The following is a 24177-nucleotide window of genomic DNA, read 5'->3' on the forward strand; positions in this document are numbered from 1 at the left end:
GCCTCAAATTCCAAAATCTATAATTTCTAAGCAAAGTATTTAAATAAAAATTGTCTGTTTTGTCTCACTGAGCAGTGTTTTTCAAAATTAAGTAGATAACTACCATTTCAAAAGCAAGAGAAAAGAGGATACAGCATAAATCAAATATAAATTCAGAGATGTATGGAAGTTCATGTTACACATATGTTGCTCAATCTAGAGCACATTGGTGAATGTACTCGATCACAATGTTGAAAAGGTTGGGACCAAAAGCATAGATGGTCCTGAAACGATCATAAAAACCTCAGGCTTTCTCTAATGGGCTTACATATGTGCAATTCCTGGTCTATATGCCATGTCTAGCTGATTGATATGTGGCTGCCTAGAAAACTAGGCTAAAGAAGACTTTAAACCTCCAAGGATACTCCCTGGGAAAGCATGATTATGGCTGATTAGCCCAATCAGCCAGAGACATCATTAAGTCTATGCATTTCAGTGTCTACTATCTCTGCTAAATGCAGTAGGTAGCTACCAGAGTTTTTTGAGGAAAGCAATAACACAACCCAACATGTACTTTACTTGTATCATTCTGGCAGCAATAAGAAAGATGGAAGAGGAAGACACACCTAGAGAAGAAAAGATTAGTCAAAAGGCTGATGTAATAAGCAAGATGATGACAATGGTCGTGATGATCGTGATGATGATGATGATGATGATGATGATGATGATGATGAAATTAGGGCAGGTGAGTTAAAAGAAGAAAAGAGAGAATTCAAGACAAGGATTCAGAAAAAAAAAAGATACCTATGATGATGAAAGGAAAATGAGGAATGGAAAATGTACCAAAGTATGTAACCCCGGTCACTAGATGAATTGCGATGCCATTCATTAAGAGGAGCACTCTGGGACAAGTATCTTAACACTCCTTGCTGTTCTTTCTAAGCTCCTCAGCCACTTGACTTGAAATACATGGTATTCAAGGCCCCCTGAGCACACTATGAAGGAAAAAGCAGCCCCACACAATCTAGCTTGATGGCCTTAGAACTTACAAGATGTCACATATAAAATTACCTGTCTCCTTTTGCCAATTAATAAGAACATATCCACCAATATAAAAATCTGTGAAAATTATCTCTACCAGAAAGCCAGAAGTAGAGCTGTGACTTTTGTAGTAGAGTGTTAGCCTTGAGCAAAACTGCTCAGGGACAGCCTAGTCACTGAGTTCAAGCCCCAGGCCTGGCATAAAAAAGACCTTTCTTCTCACTTAGTGCTTTATTCACAAGGCATGTGCACACATTTTATTTCAGTTCCTTCTATAGTTAACCTAAAATGGAAGAAAGGCAAGGATCATCTTATCTTAGCAATCGTAACAGCTCTAGCTCATATCTACTAGGCATTTGCAAAGCACCTTTGTTCCAGTATCTAAGCAATCAAATCTATTCAGCGTTGTCAACCAGTTAGTAATGACCTACAGTGAGGACAGGAATCAGGTCTAACTACCACATAATCCAGCACTTTTTTTATTCTTCTGAAACATTTACCAAGACAGAGTAATATCTCCCATAGGCTAGAAGATTACTTTGACCTCTTTCATCTTTGGCCTTTGTTGCTTTTGTGAAACAAAGGTTCTGGATTGATTTTGACCCTTTTCCCTTGAGTCTCATACATTTTGCTCAATAAGATCAGATGCAGGCTGGGTGTGGAAGCTCATACCTATTATCTCAGCTACTGGAGAGAAGAGATGGAGACAATCAAGGACCGAGGCTGGCCCAGCACAAATATAGTGAGTTTTCTGAAAAATAACTAAAGCATGACTCAAGAGGTAGACATCTGCCTAGAAACAGGAGGCCCTAAGTTCAAACATCAGTACAGAAAAAAAAATCAGATGCAAGCCTGTTTTTGGAGGAAGGAAGTAATGACATCAGTTCTATCCACAGCTGAATGAGTTTCACTTCTAAACAAACTATCTAAAAGCAGGTCACACTGGCCCTAAACAAAGGCTCCTGTACATACACACACACACACACACACACACACACACACACACACACATATACACACAATACACACACATGCACACACCTATCTCCCTGTACTACCTACTCAGGGCAAACAGCAAGCAATCTGGGCATTGAGGCTGGGAACCACTGGGGTAGAAAAGAAGCAAAGGCAGAGAAGCCAAATTGAAAACATAGTTGCAATACTTATGTGGTAGACAGGTGGCCTACAACCAGAAGATCATTATTTCCCATGGACAACAATAGTCAACAAAATCTTCACAAGACTCCCGGGGCTGAGGGTGCAGTTTAGGGTAAAGCACTTGCATAGCATGTGTAAAGTAGTAAGTATAATGTCCTGTACCACAAAAATTCTATTTCTCTTAAGTGTAGGCCAGAACCCAAGTTTTGTTCCTTGGTGGAAGAAGGCCATCTGATATGAGCCTGAGACTGGGAATCAGAAGACATGGATCTCCTCCTGTTTACCTATGTGACTGAGCACTCAATCACCTCACTGAGTCTCAGTTTGTTCATAGAGAAAGCTAAGGAAGAAGGAAATCTCTGAGCTATCTCTGAGGTTTCTTTCAGCTCAAACTTGACATCACACCGCTATTTCAACCATCTGGGGGAAAAAAGAAAAAGCTTTGCTAGAACATCCTGTGTCTACAAGAGGCAAATGAAAGAATTAGATAAAACAAAAATGACCTTTGTGCAAGACTGTAAATGAGGTAATATACAGACAGTAGACTTCACAGCAGGCCTGCAGCATATTTAGTAAGTGCTCAGAAATGTCACGAGTGTTGCAATTTGAATACTGTTAGCACAGACAGAGTAAAGGCAGGACAATCTTGAGTTTGTGACCAGCCAGCATGGGTGACAAATATACCTCCCGAAACAATGTTACAAGTAAAATTATTACCACTCAGAACTTCGATGAGAATGTACAAAATAACCAAAAATCATTTTTGAACTCTAAGTCTAAAATTTGACCCTGTTTTTCCCTATCTTATCCAGTTCCTGGTTTCCAGTGTTTAAAGGATCTGAGGGAGGCCTCAAATGAACAGGAACACCAGCTGTCCTTAAAGTCTATAATAAAAAAATGAACTAAAAAAAAAAAGAAAATGAGAAGCCCCATGCCAAGAGTAGAGAAACAATGAATTATAAGTGGCTGCAGCTAGTATTTAATCCCACTTCACTGGGAACTGACTGTGGAAAAAGGAGATTAAAAAAAAAAGAAACAACAACAGGTGCAGAACCACAGTGTACTTTGCAAATTGTTTTGCAGGACAGACCCAAAGCAGGGAGTAAGACATTTGGAAAGCTGATCCAAGCATGGTTTCTACGTATGTGCATCTGAGCAAACAGATCTCTAGGTGGGAGATATGGCCAAACACAACCCAGCTAGTTCGGAATCTCTAGGACATGCAGGCTTTGCATTCTTCCCTACAAATCCAACTCAGCCTTGAGAGAAAGGTCACCTGTGACTTCTTTGCCCTGTCCAGGTAGGGAAGCCATGGGACCACAGTCAACTGTTTTCTTCATCCACTAGCCAGAACCCTCACAAGCATGCAAGGACTCCATGAACTTGGCTGGTGCAAACATACAGGGCTATTGTTAAGACAGAGGGACTCTGGAGCAGGGTGGAATGAGCTGCCTGGCAGCAGAATAGAGCCTTGAAGGTAAAACCAGTCCCTTTTCTCAGGGTGTCCATATTCCTCATGGGATTAGAAGCCCAGCAAATTGAGAGAAAATGACTATGGGAAGAAGAGCAGCAGCCCAAAGCATTCATTGTGAAAGAGCTCAAGATAATGAAGCACTTGTGCCCTTGACCCTCACCAACATTCCTACAGGGTACAGAGAGTAAAGTACAGGTCCTCTCCCTTCTTCTCCTTCCCCTCCCACTCCCTCTCTCTCTCCAAGTGCCTGGGGCTTTCACAGAGGAAACTCTTAACATGTGGAAAAAGCAAGTGCTGATATGTTGCACTTTTCCCTAGGTCATAAAATGAGTGGACTCCCACAGCTGATTTCTAAGAGTTGCTGTTTCTTTGTCTTTCACTACATGTGCTCTAGCCCTCCCCAGGAAGTGAGATTATCCTAAAAATGTGATCTTAGCCTTCTCAGTTCTCAACTTCCAAATTTCAAAGAACTGCCTAATTTCCCCACCATGTATGGTAGAGTTTCCCATGGCAGGAACAAGATGGAGTAGTCCCATTCCTTGGCAGTAAAGTCACATGGCACCAGTCCTAAAACACTGCATTTTCAGTCTTCCTCTAGTCATCGATGGCTTAGAACCCAGAACACAAGTCTGTAAAGAGAAACCCCAGAAATACAGGGGGCATTGTCTATTTTTTTTTCTGTCCATTTGTTGAAGTAAGGAAAGGCACAGTGAAGTCTTTCCTTTAAGCAGCAGATTTTCCAATATAGTGATCCTTGTCCTTCATCTAAGCTACTGGTTCACTTTAAACCTGGTTTTCTGGAGCTGTAGGAACAGGTACTTGCCTACACATATAAAAGCCTGGCGTCCACCCCCAGCAAAGCAGGTAAGAAATAAAAAATAAAAACAATAAACGTCCCTTTCTTCCAGCTCTGTGAGTGGCCCTATCTACACTAACCATTATTCCAGCTTCTAACAGAAAACATTAATGAAAAAGTAAAACAAATCCATGAAGCTGTCTCTGTCCAACCTTCCCACCTTAAACCACTTCTTTCAACCTTCTCTCAGATATTCACTGGTTTCCCAGACTACCAATCTCAAGCTAGTGTGACCCATTTACACAGAGAGCACGAAGTCAATCAAGAGGTTCCTGGATCACAAGGTCTCAATAGCTATGTGCATATGACAAAATAAAATGATGCGTATCGAAATGATGAAAACAAAAAAGGTTCCTGGAGTGCCACATTTCCTGCCACTGAAAGCTACCTCCAACTGCTTCAGAAAGGGCTAGCTAACTTAAGCTGTCCTTAGGCCTCCAAATAGCCAAGCAACCCTGTGCTCCCCACTCCCCCAAACCATCCTTGGTGCTCCTCTCATAGCTTCATAGAAGCATTATTTTTGCTCACTTCATGACACCAAGATGTCATGAACGCTTTTCTTACTTGATCTTTTTTTTTTTGTTTGTGGCACTGAGGTTTGAAATCTGGAATTTGAATTCAAGGTCTCTTGCTTTATAAGCTGGTGCTCTACTCCTGAGCCCATACCTCCAAACCTGTTTTTCACTGATTACTTTTTGTTTGTTTTTTTGCCAGTCCTGGGCCTTGGACTCAGGGCCTGAGCACTGTCCCTGGCTTCTTTTTGCTCAAGGCTAGCACTCTGCCACTTGAGCCACAGCGCCACTTCTGACCGTTTTCTATATATGTGATGCTTGGGAATCGAACCCAGGGCTTCATGTATACGAGACAAGCACTCTTGCCACTAGGCCATATTCCCAGCCCTCACTGATTACTTTTAAAATGCAGTCTTTCTTCCCATCAGATCCATGATTGAGCTTCTAGCACCTACTCTAGGCTTCCTATCATCACTGGATGACAGGCAAGAGCCACTGCATCCAGCTTCCCTCTATTTAGTCTAATGGACTTTGCTATCCTGGCTGGTCTGGTACTACAGTCCTTCTGTTCTTGGCCTCCCAAATGGCTTGGACAACAGGCATAAGCCACCAGGGCCCAGCTTCTTAGCTGAAATTCTTAAATCTGCTTTCCTCCATCAGATCCTTACCATCCTCTCCGAATATCAAACAAGCTCACAGCGGCAGCCAGTGATGCCAATGATGGGTGGGGGTAGTGGTGATTGGTGACATCAGCATTTCTACCACAGCTAAATTATACTGAAGTGTACTATGTCTAGATACAACCTTAACTGTTTTACTAATATTTTCTCATTTGTCTCATGTAATCCTCAGAACAACTCTGGTATGTTTTAAGTATGATTATTCCAATTTACAAACATGGCAACATGGAGTAAGAAGTTAACTAATTTGCCTGAGTTACATACCAGTGGAAAGATTTGAACCCAGTCCTGAACCTCCTTCAAAGCCTGTATTCTTTCTTACTCAGGACACCACTGCTGCCTTGAAATGCACAGTAGAAGGGTTGGGAATATGGCCTAGTGGTAGAGTACTTGCCTAGCATGCATGAAGCCCTGGGTTTGATTCCTCAGTACCACATAAACAGAAAAAGGCCAGAAGACTCAAGTGGTAGAGTCCTAGCCTTGAGCAAAATAAGCTCAGGGACAATGCCCAGGCCCTGGGTTCAAGCCCCACGACTGGCAAGAAAAAAAAGAGAAATGCACAGTAGTAGTATAAGTGCTACTAAAAACTGCTACCATTTACCAAGTGTACACAATACACTGAGATTTCTGCCCAATGCTTGACTTAAAGGTTTTCATTTCATCTTTACTGTAGCTCTATTTAGTAAATACTATTAGGAGTCCCATTTTACAGATGAGTGAAACTGAACTTTACAGCAGTTAAATAATATTCCCATAGGCACATAATGATGGAGCTCAAACTCACAGCCAGGAAACATAGTCCAAAAGTCCTCTCCATTTAGCTGAACTTCCATTAGGAAAAGGAGGCATGAGTACTGCCCTGCTTAGTCAGGATCATGGCCGTGTCCCAATTCAGACGTGCAGAGTCCCAAGAATGTGACAAATAAAAACCAATGCAGAAGCCTGTCCATCTTTTCAGTGTACATGCCAACAACTCAGGTTTGGTTAATCTAAGAAACGAGGATCATGCTTGCTTCCAAAAAATGTCTCCTCAAACCCATTTTCCCTTGCCTAATTTCTGAAGCTAACACTGCACCACCAGCATCTGCTAATGCTCTGCCCAGAACATCTAATAAATGTTTACCCAAGGCTCCCAGAGCCACAGTTAAGGCCTTAATGTGCAGTCTGGCTCTATGCCTTATTTAATCAGCACCTGAATGAAAGGTCTCTTTGCTAGCAACAACCAGAGCAGAATCAGCCAGTCTTTCTGCAAACACAGCTGGTCCACTGGCAAAGGCGATTCAACTCACAGGCAGCAAAATACACCCCAAGGTGACAGCACTGCTGATATGGGATGGTGATGGTAAAATTGAAGGAATGAGGATAGAATGAAGATGGGCTTGTCCTTCCCCACCCCTGTGGGTGACCTCACACCCCTTCTGGTGCACACCTAGGCACATGCACACCCACCACACCTCACAGTGTCTCTGCCAAGTATTTCCATTCCATTCTCTCTTCCTTCCTGGCATTTTATCATCTATGTCCTTCCCTCAGCACCACCCAACCCACTACAGGACTCATGCTATAGAACAAATAGGCCCTCTAAGAGACTCCCAAATCACAAACTGCAGCCTGGTAACATGTCCAAGTGCCCTGAAAGACCATGCCCAGACAATTCCCTCTAGAACTAGGGAAGAGTTGAGTAACAGAAGAGGAAGTCATTCACAGCCCTTCAGATGAACTAATGCACCTAAGTACTTTGAGGGGAGACTTGTCTACACTTGAGGGTCAGAAGGCAAGGTGGAAAGATATTGCAAAGTCCAGTTCTCCCACTCAGGCAACGGTGGGAAGAGACTAAAATCTAGCTACAGCACATGGAAAAGGCTATGTGCTTAAAAAGACTACATTAAGCTGGTGTCCTATGCCTCTAATTCTTGCTAATCAGGACGCTGAAATCTGAGTATTATGGTTCAAAGCCAGCCCAAACAGGAAAGTCTGTGAGGCTCTTCTCTCCAATTTACCACCAAGAAGCTGGGGGTGGAGCTGTGGCTCAAAGGATAGAGATCTTGTCTTGAGCACAAATTTCTGAGACGGTGTGCAAGCTCTGAGTTCAAGCCCCAGGACTAGCACCAAAAAGAAAAGAAAAACAAACAAACATAAAACTAGATGCAATCCAATAATTAGACATCAAGTTAAGGTAACTAAGCCCTTTAAAAACCTCATTGTTTAAAATGATCACAGTAGTAGTAGGACGCATGGCTCAATTGGTAGAACATCAGCAAATGAGCAAAGTATCAGCTACCGAGTTTTAGTCTCAGTCTTACAAAAAAAAAGAAGAAAAATGATTCCAGTGGCACCTGTCCATGTACCATCCCCCCTTCAGCATGAAACTTCTAAACAGAACTATACTCTGGCTTCTCTTCAGATCATTTAAATCTTTTACCTTTTACTAAACAGAACTGTTTCCTCCCCAGTTCCCTTACGGTGTCACATCTTCTCAGGAAATGGGAAAAGGAATTATTTGGGAGCTTAGAATAGTCTGGAAGGAGGAAGGCTTGGTGGAAGGAGTTGCTCAGACAGAGAGACAAGGAAACAGGAAGAAACAATATGACAAAGACATAGACACAGTTCCCGCAGTGAAAAATTAAGGAAGTGGAGGGAGGGAAGGGGTAGGGGGGAGGGAGGGAGGGAGGGAGGGAGACAGCAGTTCTGCTGTGGAGTTTACTCAGGACAGCACCTATGCTGTGAGCCACTAAACACCATCTCCTGGTTGCCTGTGGGATAACTGCCATGTCCACATCCTTATATTCTGTTCACTGAACCTCACTGCTCTGAGTGTCTGTCTTTGACAGCTTGGGTCCTCGTTGGAACAGACAAGAGAATAAAATTCTCTATCTTATGTCCACTATTGAGAATTTATGGGCATCTACAGTTCTCTTTTCCAACAGTTCAAAACTGACAGAGCATTACTAGAGTCTCACTTGGTGTGCAGAGGGAGAAATAAGAAGAAATGAACTGATAATAAAATGCAAATGATCCCAGGTTGTGGTTGAGACAATGCAATGTAATAGAGAGATGCTGCCTTTGCATTCACTGTTTCTCATACCTAGAATATCTTATTTCCTCTGTCTCCCTCATTCGTTCACACAACTTCATTGAGCACCTATTATAGCCAAGCGTGTTCTACATACCAGAACAAAGAATAATATAAACAAGGAGTCCAGGAGTCTCTGGTAGCAACAATAATACTAGTAATAGTAATAATAAGTATCCTATAGAAGCCAGTTCAGCTTAATTACCTCATCTAGGAAGCTTTTCTTAAATGCATTAGGAAAAGGCTATCTCCCCTTTGTGTTCCATTCAGATCTATTTCTGAACCACTTCTTGCCTCCAGTGTTGGATACTTACAGACATTCATAAATGTATGTTGAATGAATACAAAATGACTAAATTCTCATGAATGTTAAAAACCAGAGTATCATTAACAATAGTTTATTCACATGTATAAAAATTGAACAATAAAACATGCTAAAATTGTTTTGGCAAGTGGGGAGAGAGGAAAGGGAAAATGATAATAGGGGAATGATTGACCAGGATACATTGTATAAATGTGTAGAAATGTGACAACCTATACAGCTAATGTATGCTTTACAAAATTACAGTGATTTATTATCACTGGACACTAGTCGCTCACACTTGTAATCCTAGATATGCAGGAGGCCTGAGATCTGAAAATTGCAGTTTGAAGCCTGCCTATGCAGGAAGTCTGTGAGATTCTTATCTCCAATTAATCACTAAAAAGCCCAAAGTGGAGCTGTGACTCAAGTGGTGAATACTAGCCTTTAGCACAAAAGAACTCTAGAGGAGCACCCAAGCCCTGAGTTCAAGCCCCAGCACTGGAGCACATGCACATGCATACACACGTATCACAGAGAGTGAGTGTGTAATACCCAAGTGTGAAAATTTTCTCACTTTTTTCTATAGGTCTTATAGAATGGGAAGAAGGGAGTCTACATAGTCATACTTTGCTAAGAAAATTCAAGATACTCTAGTGTTCCCTTAAAAGCCACTGGATATTACTTGGAGACCTCATCCTCTACTAATTTGGGCCATGCTAGCCAATACTCACACAAAGCCTAACATGTTGCCAGTTAGGAGGAACACTAAGCCAACAGCCCACCTAATACTTTGGCTAGCAAGTAATGTCTCTCAAAGTACAGCCCAAAGTTCATCAGCATTAGAACCACCAGGGAGTTTGTTATAAACACACATTCCCATCCTCAGCCCTGGCCTGCTCAGATTGCTTGTAGAGAGCCAGCTTTCAAGGATTCTCTCACAAGGAAAGCATTTCACATCCAAAGTCTCATCATGGTTTCTTGGGCAGTTACTAGCAAGAGAAGAACGTTTAAGAGAAGATGCTTTTGATGTAATAAAATATAGGACAGCAAAGAAAGGGAGGTGGTGGTATAACTCATGGTAAAGTGCTTGCCGAGCATGCTCAAGGCCCTGGCTTCCATCCCAGCCCTGAGGAAAAAAAAAGACACTAATAAAAAAAAAGGTCAGGAGAAGCTGAGAAACCTTGTTCTTCTTGTGGAGTATTTCAATGAGGCATGATAACAATGAGCTACCCACAACAAGGCACAGGAGAGGAAAGAGGAAGCATGAGTCACTAGCCTAATAACATTCTTTTCATTTATATATTAAAGAAGCAAAAAATGAGAGTTGGCATAGCCACATATCTGCCAAGGATTAAGACTGAGATCCAACAGCGTAACTTCCTAATCAGGATGAAAGCAAGCAGATACTTTGGGCTTAGGGTCGGCCTTGGTTCTAATAACCAGCTCTTTGTGATAGAAATTCTACAAAAAGGTGTGCAAGCTAGAGCTGACTGCCTCTTTCCGCTGGCGATTTCAAAAAAGAAAAACAAACAGGAAGATTCTCTTCATGGGCATACTAGTCAAAGGAACTGTGTCTGTGAGTCCTCAGGGGACCACAGGCAGGGCCACAAGAGGGGAGGGCGAAAAAAAGAAAGCAAAAAGTCAACTGCATCAGTCAGTCCGTCACCATTATCCAAGCAAACATTAAACAATTAGTGTGCCGGTAAGGCATTGTATTCAGCTCCACAGGGAGTTCCACTACTGTATGGTTTTCCTTATAAAAATTGCTCCTGCTAACAGTGGAGACCAAAGAAACATGCAAAAACAAGCAACCAGGCCAAATACAAGATTATCTACCTGCATACAAAGGAGCTCATTAAAGAGCTGGGGATTGGACCCAGGGCTTCACAGATACAAAGCATGCCTTGGTCCCAGTCAGCTACCCACACCTAACCCCTTACCTATGACTCTAAGACGTATTCAGAGGGCTGGGAAAGGAAAATAAAGAATATTATTAGAATGATGAGAAGAATAACTGGAGTCAGGTCAGTATCATCTACAAAGGTTTCAGAGAAGAGACCCTTCAGAATTTCCAGAGGACAAAAACCAAAATCCTACAAAGACCAATAAGTAGGTGGTAAAACTATGGTAAAGGGACAAAAATCCAAGGAGCCTGTGGATCAGTCACTGAGCTGGAGCAGCAACATACGGTTATTTTAAAAGCAAACACAATGCTGGCTTGCATTAACAGTTGCACGGCATGAAAAGGCTGAGAAGAAAATCCTTCCTCTCTGTTTGGTGTGGGCTAGACCTCTGGTAAGTATTACAGTGCCCAGTTTTGCATGCTGTGCAGTACAAGGACATGCAGACTTGGGCATGCAGCCATTAAAAGCAACAGCAACGATGAGAAGAATGCCTTCAGTAGCTATCAAAAAAAGGTGGAAAGGAGGTGAGGCTTGACTGTCTTTGAATCTCAAGCAAAACATATTGGTCACCTGGCCATTCTGATCAGCTTTACCACGTTTCTCCAGTTAAGTGACCACATAGTTATTCAAAGGATTAAAATGCTTTGTTTCTACATGACCCATTTCTTGGTGAAGGCTGAGATAGGAAAGTGTTAAAAAAATTGTTCAAGTTCCTGTAGCATGGGCAAAACAAGCATCATAATTTTAAATCCCAGTGCTGTTTGTGGGCTATTTAATCTACCAATCCACTCTACCTCTCATTATAATGGATGCCCCCAAAGACTGTAACAATGAAAGATGGGGAAATTCTCTGCAAATTTCCTTTGGGGGGTGGAAATAAAACAAACTAAAAAGGAAAGTCATGCCTCACTGCCGAGGCCCATATAAACATCATTCCCCTGTACCTCCCTGGACTGACGACACAGGACACAGTCCATCTGATAAGCTGTCAACAGATGGCTCATCCCTCATTGTACCCATTACCTACGGATGCCAATTCCAAGCAGGAACAGTAATCAGTGCTCCAGACAACAGATGGGGAATGAGGAGGTGTATCTGCTCTGAAGTCAAGGGGAATAGCAGAGAGCCTAGTTTTCAACTCCATCAGATTTTCTCTAAAACAAATCCATCACATGGTATCAGGAACACATCAGTATGAGTTGCAAAGGATTACCACCAAAAGCTCAGCAGTTTCTGAGTATAGGCCAGTCACCACCTTTTACCAAGGAGGTAAGAAAAACTTAACAGGAAACCCAAAGCAAGTAAGCCATATATGATGAAAAAAACCAAACTTCTAAAGTATTATAAGACAAAAAAAACCTAATAACAATGGCTAACTCTAAAAAACTAAAAGGATTCAGTATTGCTGGCCAACAAAACAATCTAGTGACTCGGAGTTAAAAGGGTCAATAGCATCAGTTATTACTTGCCAAATGTCCAGCTTGGATTACAGCCTGTTCTATGTGCACAGGCACGGAGGGTTAAATGGCATATGTTGCACCCAGCTAAGTTCAGTAGTTAATCAGAAGATGCTGGCACAGATGCACACAGAACCTACAGGAACTGGACAATTAAACAAGACAAGCAAAATGGGATCTTTTCATTATGACCAAGACAACCTAACTGGGCTCTGGAAAGATACAGGCCAACAAAGTTCATACAATTAGAGTTTATAAACACAATTAATACAAACTACGTCGTGTTTTGTTTTTTATTTGAGAGTATATTGCTATACAGACCAGGCCCGTCTCAAACTGACTAATCCAGTCTAATTTTCAACTCACCTTCCTGCCTCAACCTCCCAAATGCTGGAATTACAGGCATATAGCACCACTATACCTACCTGAGAACTTTAACCCTTCCACTAAAAAAACTGTAGATCTTTACAAGAAATCTCTTCTTGCTAACGCTTGGGTTCCTTCCCATTGTGGTAGCTCAGATCTAAAGCCACCCACCTATGCCACTAGGTTGGCAGGGATTTTTAATAAGGAGCACAATCACAATCACATAAGCAAAAGGACACTGATTGGCCATACTTTGAGAAATTATTACTGGTATGTTTGGTAGAGACCATGGATATTTAGTAAGGAGTTTTAATTGTGCTATGCTAACTTTCACAATTGCTAATCATGAAAACGCCTAAATATTTTCAGCTATGAGATGGTACTACAGCAATCCTAGAGCCACAGGAATGTATAGTCCTAAACCTCTGAGAAATCAGACAAGACCGAAAAGAAACTCAACATCAGGAATACTAATCAGGAACAGACATCAGACATGACTTCTGCCTATCCTTATGCTACTTCAGTTAGAAGTCATCAAAAGCAGCATGACCATGACGAAGGTCTGTGTACAAGGAAATGAATAATTGCAGACTGAAAAATGGCAGGCCCAGAAAGTCACAGATTTCCTTCCAACTTCACTACTTACTAGTTAAGCAGTATCATCCTTGTTACAAACTTACATCCACTCTGAGGAAGAAACCAAAATTGACTCATTCATTTGGAAGATACATATCACAACACATTGAGTAGTGCTAAGCTATCTATCTATCCCCTTCATTTGAACTCATAGCTTCCTTTCCCAGTCAAGATTTCTAAATGCCATACTTTGCTGCTACATTATAGCCTAATTTGGCTAATCCATTTCCAAAGCACTTCTTCATATTCTATCTCTCCTTTGAAATAGACAAGGTCATAGGAAACATTTTAGTATGCCTTTCTTCAAGCCTAAGCTGGTCTATCACAACCCTAAATAAGATAATGCATATGAGAGTGCTTTATAGACAGTAAAGTGCTAAATAAATGTAAGGTATTATTAACCTCACCTACTCTCATTAGTCATTGCTACAACGTACCAACCATCTGTTAATTTTTTTTAGCACTCATATCAGCTTTTTAAAAAATCCATACATTCCTACTTGCAGGGAAGAGTCACACAAAGGGTATAGAATATTGGATTCATCAAAGGCTAGGTGCCCTCCCATACACAGTAAGTTACTATTTTAAGTGATAGAAAGCAATGTTTTGGGGTAGAGGACAATGAAATATAATCTTGGTAGGGCTCAAGAATTTCTCAGCGTAACTCTGTGTTTAAGTGCAGGGCAGGAGAAAAACCACAGGTGTCAGAAATCAACGTAAAGTCTCCCAAACAGCCATCTAAGTGCCATCATCCTCTGCACGTGTAAGGCTTACGAGTAGAAGCAGGAATCACAAGATCCATAGGGACTGGCTACCTGATATCCACAGAGAAGACACACTAGTTTCATATCCATAGAAAAAATCCTAGCATTCTTTTTCCACAAAAGCAGGTCAAAAAGAAAGGCTTTCAGAAGAGCTCTCTCCTGCATCTTCATCTGCTGCTTATGGAGAAAAGAATCCCAGAATGTGTTCTATGATAAGCCAAGAGTGCAACTCTGCTTCATGTTGCAGATGAGCAAACTGAGGCCTCAGAAGTGCTCTTTTCCCAAAGTCATATAACTCATTAATGCTAGCCTTAGGCCTCCTGAGTCTAAAAGCCTCTTAAATCTTCCATCTAAGAATCACCATGCTGCCAGATTTGAAGTCATCAGAGTCACAGCAGCCCTTGAGACTGAATTTAGTCCTTTGTTGACCTTCTAGATATGTGGTTGCCAGAGGCCTCAAGTCCCCTTTGTAGAAGGAGCACCTCTGACCCTCACCACCTGCCACCCTAAAAAAGCACTCCTGTCCACAGAGCCTCCCACAGCAGCGGCTGAGATGTGTTGTTTTTTCTGGGTAACAAAAAGTCCATTCATAAGCAAGAAAGAAAGAGGACTGGCTCAAATTTACACAGAAGGTCTAGCTGGGCCAGCCCTGGATTTCCTGTGAATGGCTTCACTACCCAAGTCACCCTCTTTGAAACAAAAAGACTGCCCATTCTAGCTCTATTCCATGCTTACAGCAGCCCAATCAATAATAACTCATCATTCCAAGCGATGCACACCTCCATGCCACATCTGCATAATGGGAGAGACCAAACAGATCATTCACCACATTTTACAGATTGGCAAACTGAGGCCAGGGACGTATCATCAAATATTAGTTCCTGGGAACACAGGGTTAGCAAGTCTCTGAGTCATGAGTGGACAATACGGTGCTCATCTGCCTCTTGCCTTCCCTCAAGACAGTCCCACCATCCCCTGCCACCCTCAACTTGAGACTGACAGCCTGTCCCAGATGCTAATTTATCTTCTAGATGCAGGCAAGTGACCTTTTATCTGTGAGCCCTAGTCAGGCAGTAAAATGGAGATAATGATCTCAACCTGATCTCAACCTCCGGCCCCATATAGGGTTGTCACAAACTGTCTACAAATATAAAAGCAATAAAGAGGCTAATGATAGGTTTCTAAATTGCCCTTGAATAAAACCTACCAGTTTTCCACTGGCTGAAATCTAAAAAAGATGGGATTGCTTTCCCACTTTCCCTTTCTTCTTATTCTTTCTCCTCTTCCTCCTCTTCTTCCTCCTCCTCTTCCTCCCCCTCCTCCTCCTCCTCCTCCTCTTCTCCTCCTCCTTCTCCTTCTCCCCACCTCCTCCTCCTCCTCCTTCTCCCCTCCTCCTCCTCCTCCTCCTCCTCCTCCTCCTCCTCCTCCTCCTCTTCTCCTCCTCCTTCTCCTTCTCCCCTCCTCCTCTCCCCTCCTGCCCCCTCCTCTTCCTCCTCCTCCTCTTCCATGATCCTAGCTTCAGAACATCTCTCTGCACAGGCTGAGTACTGAAAAGCAATTTCAGTCTTGGACTTCACCCAGATTATTTTTCTGTATCTGGAAATTTCTCTTTTCAATCCTTTTTTTTCCCATAGCATAGCTAATGGCTACAAGTTTGGGAGGTAAAGAAATCAGTTCTCTGGGCACCCTTAGAGACCAAATGAGTGATAAGATGGAAAGGTTCCCAAAGAGTAAGTAAATACCCTTTCATCATAGATAGGAGATAGAGATTGCCAGCTCCACATTCCCCAGCTAGCCTGGGATCTGCTTCAGAGAGCTCCTAGTAGGAGTTTGGGGTTGCTGCTAGCACCTCAGAACTCAAAGACCTCACTGATGATCATAAACTCCCAAATGAAAGTCATTAGCAGAAACCCACAAATGTATTTCCCCAAAATACCACAGTGAAGAGAAGGAAGCTTATGTGACCACCTCCCAGGAAGGTACAGCACTAGGCCCCTGGGAAATTAACTACTGGAAAAGGCAAGAGGGCCGGGCCATGGGCCACTGAAGTGATTCAGAAAGGGCACCTGGCTGGGGCTGGACTTCCTGCTTGGGGAAGGCCAGGCATGGGCAGCACTGGGAAGGGAGGAGGGGCTTGGGGCCTGCATGCTGCCTTTCTAGGGTTCAGACACAAGCTTCCTCAACTCCACTGTGGGGCTGACACTTGGTGCAAAAGTGAAAAAAAGCCACATCTGAAATTAGCACCAAGACAGCCACTAATTGGAAAATCATTTTTAAGGGTCCCATTTCCCATAGGGATGAAGTAAGTGTCTCTACACTATGGAGGCCGAGCACACCAATGAGACTTATCACTTAGGCTGCCCAGGAAAAAGTCAACAGACTCACATGCATCATGGTGACCAGGTGACAGGGGTTGAGCAGGTAGATGACGGTCCTGGTGGCGAACTTAAAGCCCACCTCTACCCCGAAGGTCAGGCACAGGGCTACTAAGAGCAGATTCTTGCTCAGGCTCTCCTTGCCTTCCTCTGGCCGCTGGGTCACCTGCTGTGGCTGGCTGCCACGGCCACCCCTACCGTCCTCCGTCTGCCTCAGGATGTGCCGCAGGGCCACCAGGATCTCCAACAGGGCCAGGGTCAGGACCACCACACTTTCCAGCAGCCGCTGCTGCCAAGACAGGAAGGCAGCACAGTCGGGGCCCCCATTGCCTGCAAAACTGGGGTCCACGCCCCCATAGAGCCAGTCCAGGAGACTTTGGTAGCTATACCGGGACATGATGCAAAGTGGCTCTTGATCACCGTGCGGGAAGCAAGAGCGAGATGGAATACGTGCCCAGGGCCGCCTGGGTGGTGGTACATGTAAGGAGGGCACCTCCCGAACCCCCCTCCGGACACTGGGGCGCCTAGAGCAAGGGACAGGAAGCTACACGCGAGGCCCGGGGTACACTGCTGGATCTAACTTGTCCCCAGGGTTGTCTGGGGAGCCCCCCGCGCCTTCTCCAGTGGCCACCAACGAGGCAGGGTTGAAAGGAGCCGTTGGCCAATCTAAAAGGAAGGAGAGGAAAAAAAAAAAAAAAGGTCTCAAAGAGGTAGTTGCATCGGGAAATAACGAAGCAGGGAGGGGTAACTAGCAAGGGGAAGGAAAGGGGAACCCGGGTAGTGGCCAAGCAAGCAAGGGTCAGGGAAGCCAGACGCCGAGAGGGTGAGGGTGGGGGCCGCGGGGACCTGGCACTGCCGACTGTGCAAAGCGGGAAGGGGGAGGGAGGCCAATGGGGCGAGAGCGAAGGGACACGAGGAGGCTAGGAGAGGAGCCGGTAGGGCCGGGCAGGCTGGGAGGGCGACAGGGATGGCAGGGTCGCCGGACTCCACGCCTCACGCACTGCTCAGAGGGATCGCTTACTCCTGCAACCGCGTGGCCGTCTCGGTCCCCAGCTAGCAACTTCGCCGCGGATGGCCCTTCCAGCCAATTTACAGCCGTCCGATCGGTCCAGCCTCCCGCCCCCGGGTACACCCCCGAGCCCCCAGCTCCACCCCCGGCCCCAGACGCCCGCCCTCCGGGCAGCACCACCCTCTGCCCGTCGGCCCGCCTGGGACCAGCCCCCCTCTCGCAAACAGCAGCAGGAGGAAGCAGAGAGGGAGGGCGGGAGGCTGGGCCAGCCAGGGGCCGGGCTACAGCGGCCCCCACCCTCCGCCCCGGCGCCGCTGCATCTTCCCGCGCCTCCCGCCCTGACTCCAGGAACGCGCCGCCGCGCCCCACGGGGGCTGCACTCACCGGCAACTCGACCCCGAAGCCCAGCCTTGGGCGTGATCACTCGGTTCCTTGCACTCCCGGCGGCGCCCCAGCGCTCCGCTCCGCAGGCGGCCGCGGCCGCAGCCACCGCTGCCTCCACCGCCTCCGCGCAGGGCTCCACCTCCCCGTCTTCCTCCCCGCCCCCCAGCAGCGACGCTGGCTTCCTCCTTCTTCCCCTCCCTCTCTCCTCCCCCTCATCACCACCTCCCCCCGCCCTGGTCCCTCCCCCGCCGTCCAGTTCAACCTCCCTACCCCCCTTCCACAACCCCGCCTTGCCTGCCTCGAGGGGGGATCTCCCAGCCCCCCCACGCCCACCATTCACACCTCCAGGCCTGCCTCCTCAGCCCTCCCCCACCGCCCATTTGCTTCCCTCCTGAGACTCAGTCTCCGCCTCCTTCTCCTCCTCCTTCTCCTGGCCTGCCTCTTCTTGTCTCCTGTTCTCTGAGCCTGCACGCGTGCACGACCGCCCTACCCTTCTTTGCCACGGAGACACAACTCGCTTCCCCGAGGGGGAAGCCTGCATAACCGACTCCACCTACTGTACCCTGCTTTTCCAGTCACTTCTTTGGACACACAGTAGGCACTCCGCAATCCTCACTAACTTCTTGCAGAATTCGAAATGGTAGATTCACTTAAGACTGAAAGTGAGGGTGTCATCTTCCACCCTTCTTAGTTATGCCCCACTCCCCCAACTTCAGTGCCTGGGCTTCCTTCCCCTGCTTCTCTCCCTCCAGCTGTTTGGTGTTTTTCTATCTCTAGCCACACAGCCCACCTTTACCCAGTCCTCCACTGCCACCTCCCCCTTTCCCCTTTAGTGGAATACTAGCTGGAGGAAAAGCAGCTTCCCCTGACCTCTTTCCCTCCTCCCTCCCTGGGAGAGAGCAGCTGCTTCCTAATAACACGTGGAAAGGGCAGCCAGGACAATGTGAATGCTGTCCAGGAGCAGGGTCTGCTCTTCACAACTGCTTTCTACCCTTCCACTGGGTTTGCTTTGCTTGGGACAAGGAAATAGAAAAACGACTGCACAAGACCCCTCCTCATGTTGATTTCATATTTATTGAAGACTCACAGTAAGAATACCCAGCAAAACACGATTAGGCACCTTGCCTAGGAAACACTTTCAGATATTGGCAGCCAACTGGGTTCAAAATATAAAATATAACCAGGCCATTGCCCTCTCATCCTTTCCAAGTCTAGCTGTTTGTTTGTTTTTCTGAAAAAGCCAGGTACCCATGTCTAACTCCAAGCTTTGTGCAGCATCTACCATAGATATGATAGTCTTTAGGTGCTAATTAAGAAAGAACAGCAACAAAGAAGAATTTATTTAGAGCTCACTCTTTTGTTCTCCTTAGATGTTTCAGTAAATCCTCAGCAACATACCAGTCGAGCTCCAGGCAATGGCATGTAGCATCCAGAGACCTCAATTCCTATTTTCCAAGAAGTATGAATGAGGCTATAGCATAAGGTAATGACTTCCTTTATCCCTCCATTCTGAACTCCAGTTGACAATGTAACCTACTCACTCTTCAGTATGCAAAATGACTATCTTTAATGAGTATAGCTAGGCCGATTCTCTTACCTGTGCCACAATTTCCTTTTTTTTTTCATACAATAGCAGTGTTTTTTCGGATTTCGATTCTAATTTACCCCATTTATGCCAGTTGCTTGCTGAGTCACCTTGGGAAATTTACACAACCCCTCTGTATCTCTATTTCCTATTTAATAATTGAAAGATAGTATTGTCTGCTTCTACTTTGTGGGGTTATACACATTTAAGTGAGTTAAATTTTAGAGAACATTATGTAGTATCTTGTGCATGCAAAGTGGCCACTAAATGCTACCTGTTGTTAGATAATATGCACATTTGCAAGTGAGCTTGTGTATTTGGGCACACATGCACTAATTCAATGCTTTCCCTCACATCTGCATAAACAATCCTACCCAACCTTCAAAGCCCACAGAAAATCATACTCTTCACAATCCTCCACCCAATTCCCAGAGCTCTCTCCCCGCACTGGGAATCTATAGCATTTCTTGCCTGCACTACTCATTTTATTCTGAATCACTGTCTTCCATTGTTCTCTCTTTGTGAGTCCTGCGTCCCACACCCAGCTTTTTGAAAGCAGGGGAAGGGTCTTAATCTTCTCTAACCACCCCCCCAACACCTAGCAAATAAAAAAACACATACTAAATGTTAAATAAACAGTAGGAGACTCGTCCCATAGTTATGTAAAAGGCAAGAAAGAACTGAGCTCAAATGGTGTGTCATTTTTTTTAATGAAGAAAACTTCAGACAAATGTCTTGATCATTACTTTGCTGGGACACAGGCCAGAGTCTTCTTGTCTCCAAACATTAACAAAAGAAACGAACTTTGCTTTTTAAGGAGAGCTTTGTAACATACAGTAAAAGGGAAACCTGGCTCAGCTCAGAGAGATCTTACTGATGATTTTCCGGGCAAACTGAAGGGACTGGACTAGAAATAGTCTTAAGACACCTGCTGGGTATACGGTTTCTATGACCTTAGCCTTTCTGCCTTTTCATCCCATTCTTGATTGAATGTGTTTTTAAATTTTTATATGATACAAAAAAATTGAACTCAGGGCCTTGAGCTTGCTAGGCAGGGTCTCTACTCCAGCCCTTGTTTGAATCTTAAACTAGAAAGCTGATCTATCTGGCTTAGTCATGAGTCACTTCCCTTGTGGAAACAATGTCCTAAATATTTTTGGTCAAAAATGCTATCCCAGTTCTAAGCCCAACTGACCTCCTGTGGTGTGCTGTGGAGAAGGAAAAATCAGAAATTATTATTTCTATATACCATGGACGATCTAAAGGCCTAGAAAATTGAAGCAACCTCCCCAAGATCACACAAATTAGTGGGAGAGCAAGGACCAGAACTTGAAGTTTGAATCCATGGCCCAGTGTTCTTGCAACAGTGTCAGGCCAGGCAGAGCCAGTGCTTTGTCTTTAAGTTGGCTATCTAACCTTTACTTCTCCTGCAGTTTATTATTTGAATCTACTCCTGTCCTTGTATCCACAATAGAACCTGAACGTCAAGCCGGGCACTGCTGGTGGCTCACGCCTGTAAACCTAGCTATACCAGAGGCTGAGATCTGAGGATCTCAATTTAAAGCCAGCCTTGGCAGTAAACAACTGTGAGACTCTTACTCCAATTAACCACCAGAAAATCAGAAGTTGCACTGTGGCTCAAAATGGTAGAGCACTAGCCTTGAGCAAAAAAGCTCAGGGATAGTACTCATGACCAGAGTTTAAGCCCCATGACTGACAAAAAAAGAACCTGAAATTCAGGTGTATGTATGAGCTCCCATGAAGCAAAACACAATGCACAATCCCAATATTATAAGAAGTGTTATCAGTAAAAATAAATAAACTGCACGTGTATGGTGGAAAATGAAGAGAGAGGCCTTTGTCTTGATGGGATTATCTGCTCACTGTTTCTCCCCCTTCCATTCATTCCAGACCTATGCACTAAGCCTCTATTATGAGCCTAAGAACATGGTAGACCCACAGGCAATTCCTGCCCTGGAGGAGTTTAAAATCCAGCCGGGGCAAGACTCAGAAACTTACATAATAATACAAAAGGGAGATGTAACCCCTAGCCAAACTAGTGAGGTCAGGGGAGTGGAGAGAAATTCATAAGGAGGCAATGCTACCCAAAAGTCATCAAAAGTCACTTGTGATTGCAAAGATCAGCATGGCTGGCACCCAAGGGGGATAGCCACTCAAAGGAATAAGGAAGCCTCCTCTGGTGCTGGCAGTGCTGAGTTACACTGTATACACATATGGAAACACTCAGAGATACATATTTTAGAGGCGTGACCAATGTTTTGTAGCAGTTAAACATTCATTTCTAAGGAGAAAAGAGAAAAAGAAAAATTCTCCCCAGGAGCTGAAATTACCTGGGCTATTGTGGGGAAAGTGTAGCCATTTGAAGATTTAAATAAATGCAATCCAGTAGTTGTTAGCTCTGGTTGCACTTGAACATTCTCTGGACAGCCTTTTAAAAATACTGAATTTGGGGTTAGAGGTATAGCTCAAAGTGGTAGAGGGCTTGCCTAACAAACACAATGCCCTTAGTTCAAACACCAGTACCACCAGTAAAAGAAAAATGGTGAGTCTTGGGCTACATGTCAAACCAACACAATCAGAAATTCTGAAAGCAGTGCCTTAAAGTGGGAATCGTTTAAAGCCAAGATTGGAAAGCACTACAGTATCTCACTTAAGCCCCATGGCAAATAAGCCTTGAGAGGTAGTTACAGGTATTTTACAGATGAGAAAGATGGAAGCCCAAGTCATACTTCCTAGGTACGCCAAAGGTTAAATTTCATCTGAAATCTGCTAGCCCCAAACCTAGAGACCTGAGCCCATATACCATATACAACACTGACTGTCAACAGGCCATATCACCTGACCTTTTTCTTTATAGTTCGCTCAGAGATTTCTTTGTGGCAACAAAAACAGACTCAATACCTGATATGATTCTAATTCAATCAAGTTATCATTCTTCTCTACACTCCCCATCAAATCTGAGTCCAGAATGACTTGCTTAACATAACACAGAATGAACACCATTATTCTCTAACTCCTTCCCTCATCCTTCAATCCCAAACTATCCCAGGCTTTGGCCACTAGTTTCTTGATCTTTGTGGGCTACTCCCAATGTCTAGATCTTCCCCCTTTCTTTCCTTACCTTTTCTTTCCATTTTGTTTATACAGAGTCTTGTTATGTGACCCAGGCTGGCCTGGAACCATCAATTCTCTTGCTTCAGCATCTTAAGACTGAGATTATGGGCTTGCACAAGGAAGTCTGGGTCAAATTTTCTAGATTTCCCAAATCCATTGCTACATGCTATCTCTTTTCCCATGGTAGAAACCATATAACCCTTTTAAATGGGCTTAGTGTATTGATGCAGCTTTTAATCTTTCTCTTCACTCAGTGGTTTGAGCTTGAGGCAATGATAACTTGAGTTGCTGAAATATGCAGAATTCTTTAATCACAGCTGTGATGGCTAGAGATGTGCTAGTATGTGCTCAGCATGTGGGGCCCTAATTTCATTCCCCAGCACTAGGAAAATTATCAAAGCTGTGAGATATAGAGAATCACAAAGCTTGCATTCTATTTCCTGGCTTAATTTTTACTGATTTATTTTTTTAAAGGATTGGGTATAGTAATGTTGCTATGGTGGGTCTCAAACCCCCAGATTCAAGTAATTTTCCTGCCTCAGCCTCCCTAGTACCTTGATGTGTGGGTGTGTGGCACCATGCTTATTTTAAAGGTTTCCTTTCTAGACCATTGTGCTTCAACTTTTGAACTGTATTTGTAAGTCTCCTGTAGTTAAAAGATATCAAGATACCTTCTCAAGGAAGTTCCCTACCATCTGGTGGGTGTTTTGTTTGCTTCCTTGTTTAGTTTCCTGACTTCTAAGAAAGGCACAACTCTCTGGTGCCAGAAATGAATGGACACACAAGAGATACAGGAGATTCCATCAGGGCAAGTTACTTTTGAGCAAAAAGGTGCAATACCGTGACTCTACCCAAAGCTAGGCAGACACATCAGGCAGGGAAGTTTGCTAGGCTTTTATCCCAATCCAAACTGTCCCTCTATAGTATGAAGGTCAAAGCTGGCCAGTGCCATCATTGGCCACATGGTGAGTTGTACTATCTGGCATCTTGTCTTGATGGGTGTGCCTAGATTCCTAGAGGAAGGGAAGTCCCATCCCCAGGTTATGGGTGTTTCCAAATCCCTGGAGACAAGGGTGGGGACTTGGCCTATAGGTTACTGAAGCTGTCAGTCAAGTGCCTGGGACTGGGAGCTTCCTGTGACCCTGCCCCCTCACCTGACCCTATTTAGGGTGAGATCGACCCAGGTGCCATTATACCAGGCCATGCCATGTGTCTCCACCTTCACATTCTGTGTCCTCTTTCCTGGCTCATCTCCAGCCACCATGGTGTCCCATGTCAGCTTTCCATTGTTGGTATTGTTTTTGTTCTTTCTTTCCTCTCTGGCCTGTTTCCTAACAGTGTTAAGGGTATTTGTGGGCTGCAGGCCTTTGTAACAACTGGCTGCCTGCAGACTGCTAATGCAATATGTGGCTTCTTGGATGCTTTACTGTATAACACCTGCTCCTTATCAAGGATTTAGGCTTTTGTCTAAGTGCAATTGTACCA

The 24177-nt window shown here is 44.4% G+C and overlaps 1 protein-coding gene and 1 long non-coding RNA gene across 6 annotated transcripts in view; one reads left to right on the forward strand and one right to left on the reverse strand.

Annotated features, from left to right (window-relative positions):
• Tmem164 (transmembrane protein 164) overlaps positions 1 to 18128 on the reverse strand; it is a 162011-nt gene extending 143883 nt beyond the window's left edge. The window contains exons 1-2 of one of the 5 annotated variants that reach the window (XM_048336830.1): positions 17973 to 18128; positions 16590 to 17245 (exon numbers count right to left, since the gene is read on the reverse strand). In XM_048336830.1, the coding sequence (XP_048192787.1) occupies positions 16590 to 16976 (387 nt within the window). In that variant the 5' untranslated portion in view covers positions 16977 to 17245; positions 17973 to 18128. Of the gene's footprint in view, positions 1 to 16589; positions 17699 to 17972 lie in introns of those variants that run through there. The other 4 variants (XM_048336827.1, XM_048336828.1, XM_048336831.1 and 1 more) reach the window with 4 other exon arrangements.
• LOC125344211 lies at positions 1766 to 23649 on the forward strand. The gene is made up of 3 exons (XR_007209438.1): positions 1766 to 2394; positions 12175 to 12179; positions 23639 to 23649. It is a non-coding gene; the product is annotated as an uncharacterized LOC125344211 (long non-coding RNA).
• Positions 23650 to 24177: the final 528 nt, after the last annotated feature.

Source organism: Perognathus longimembris, chromosome 28 (assembly GCF_023159225.1).
Source record: "Perognathus longimembris pacificus isolate PPM17 chromosome 28, ASM2315922v1, whole genome shotgun sequence".
NCBI lineage: Eukaryota > Metazoa > Chordata > Mammalia > Rodentia > Heteromyidae > Perognathus > Perognathus longimembris.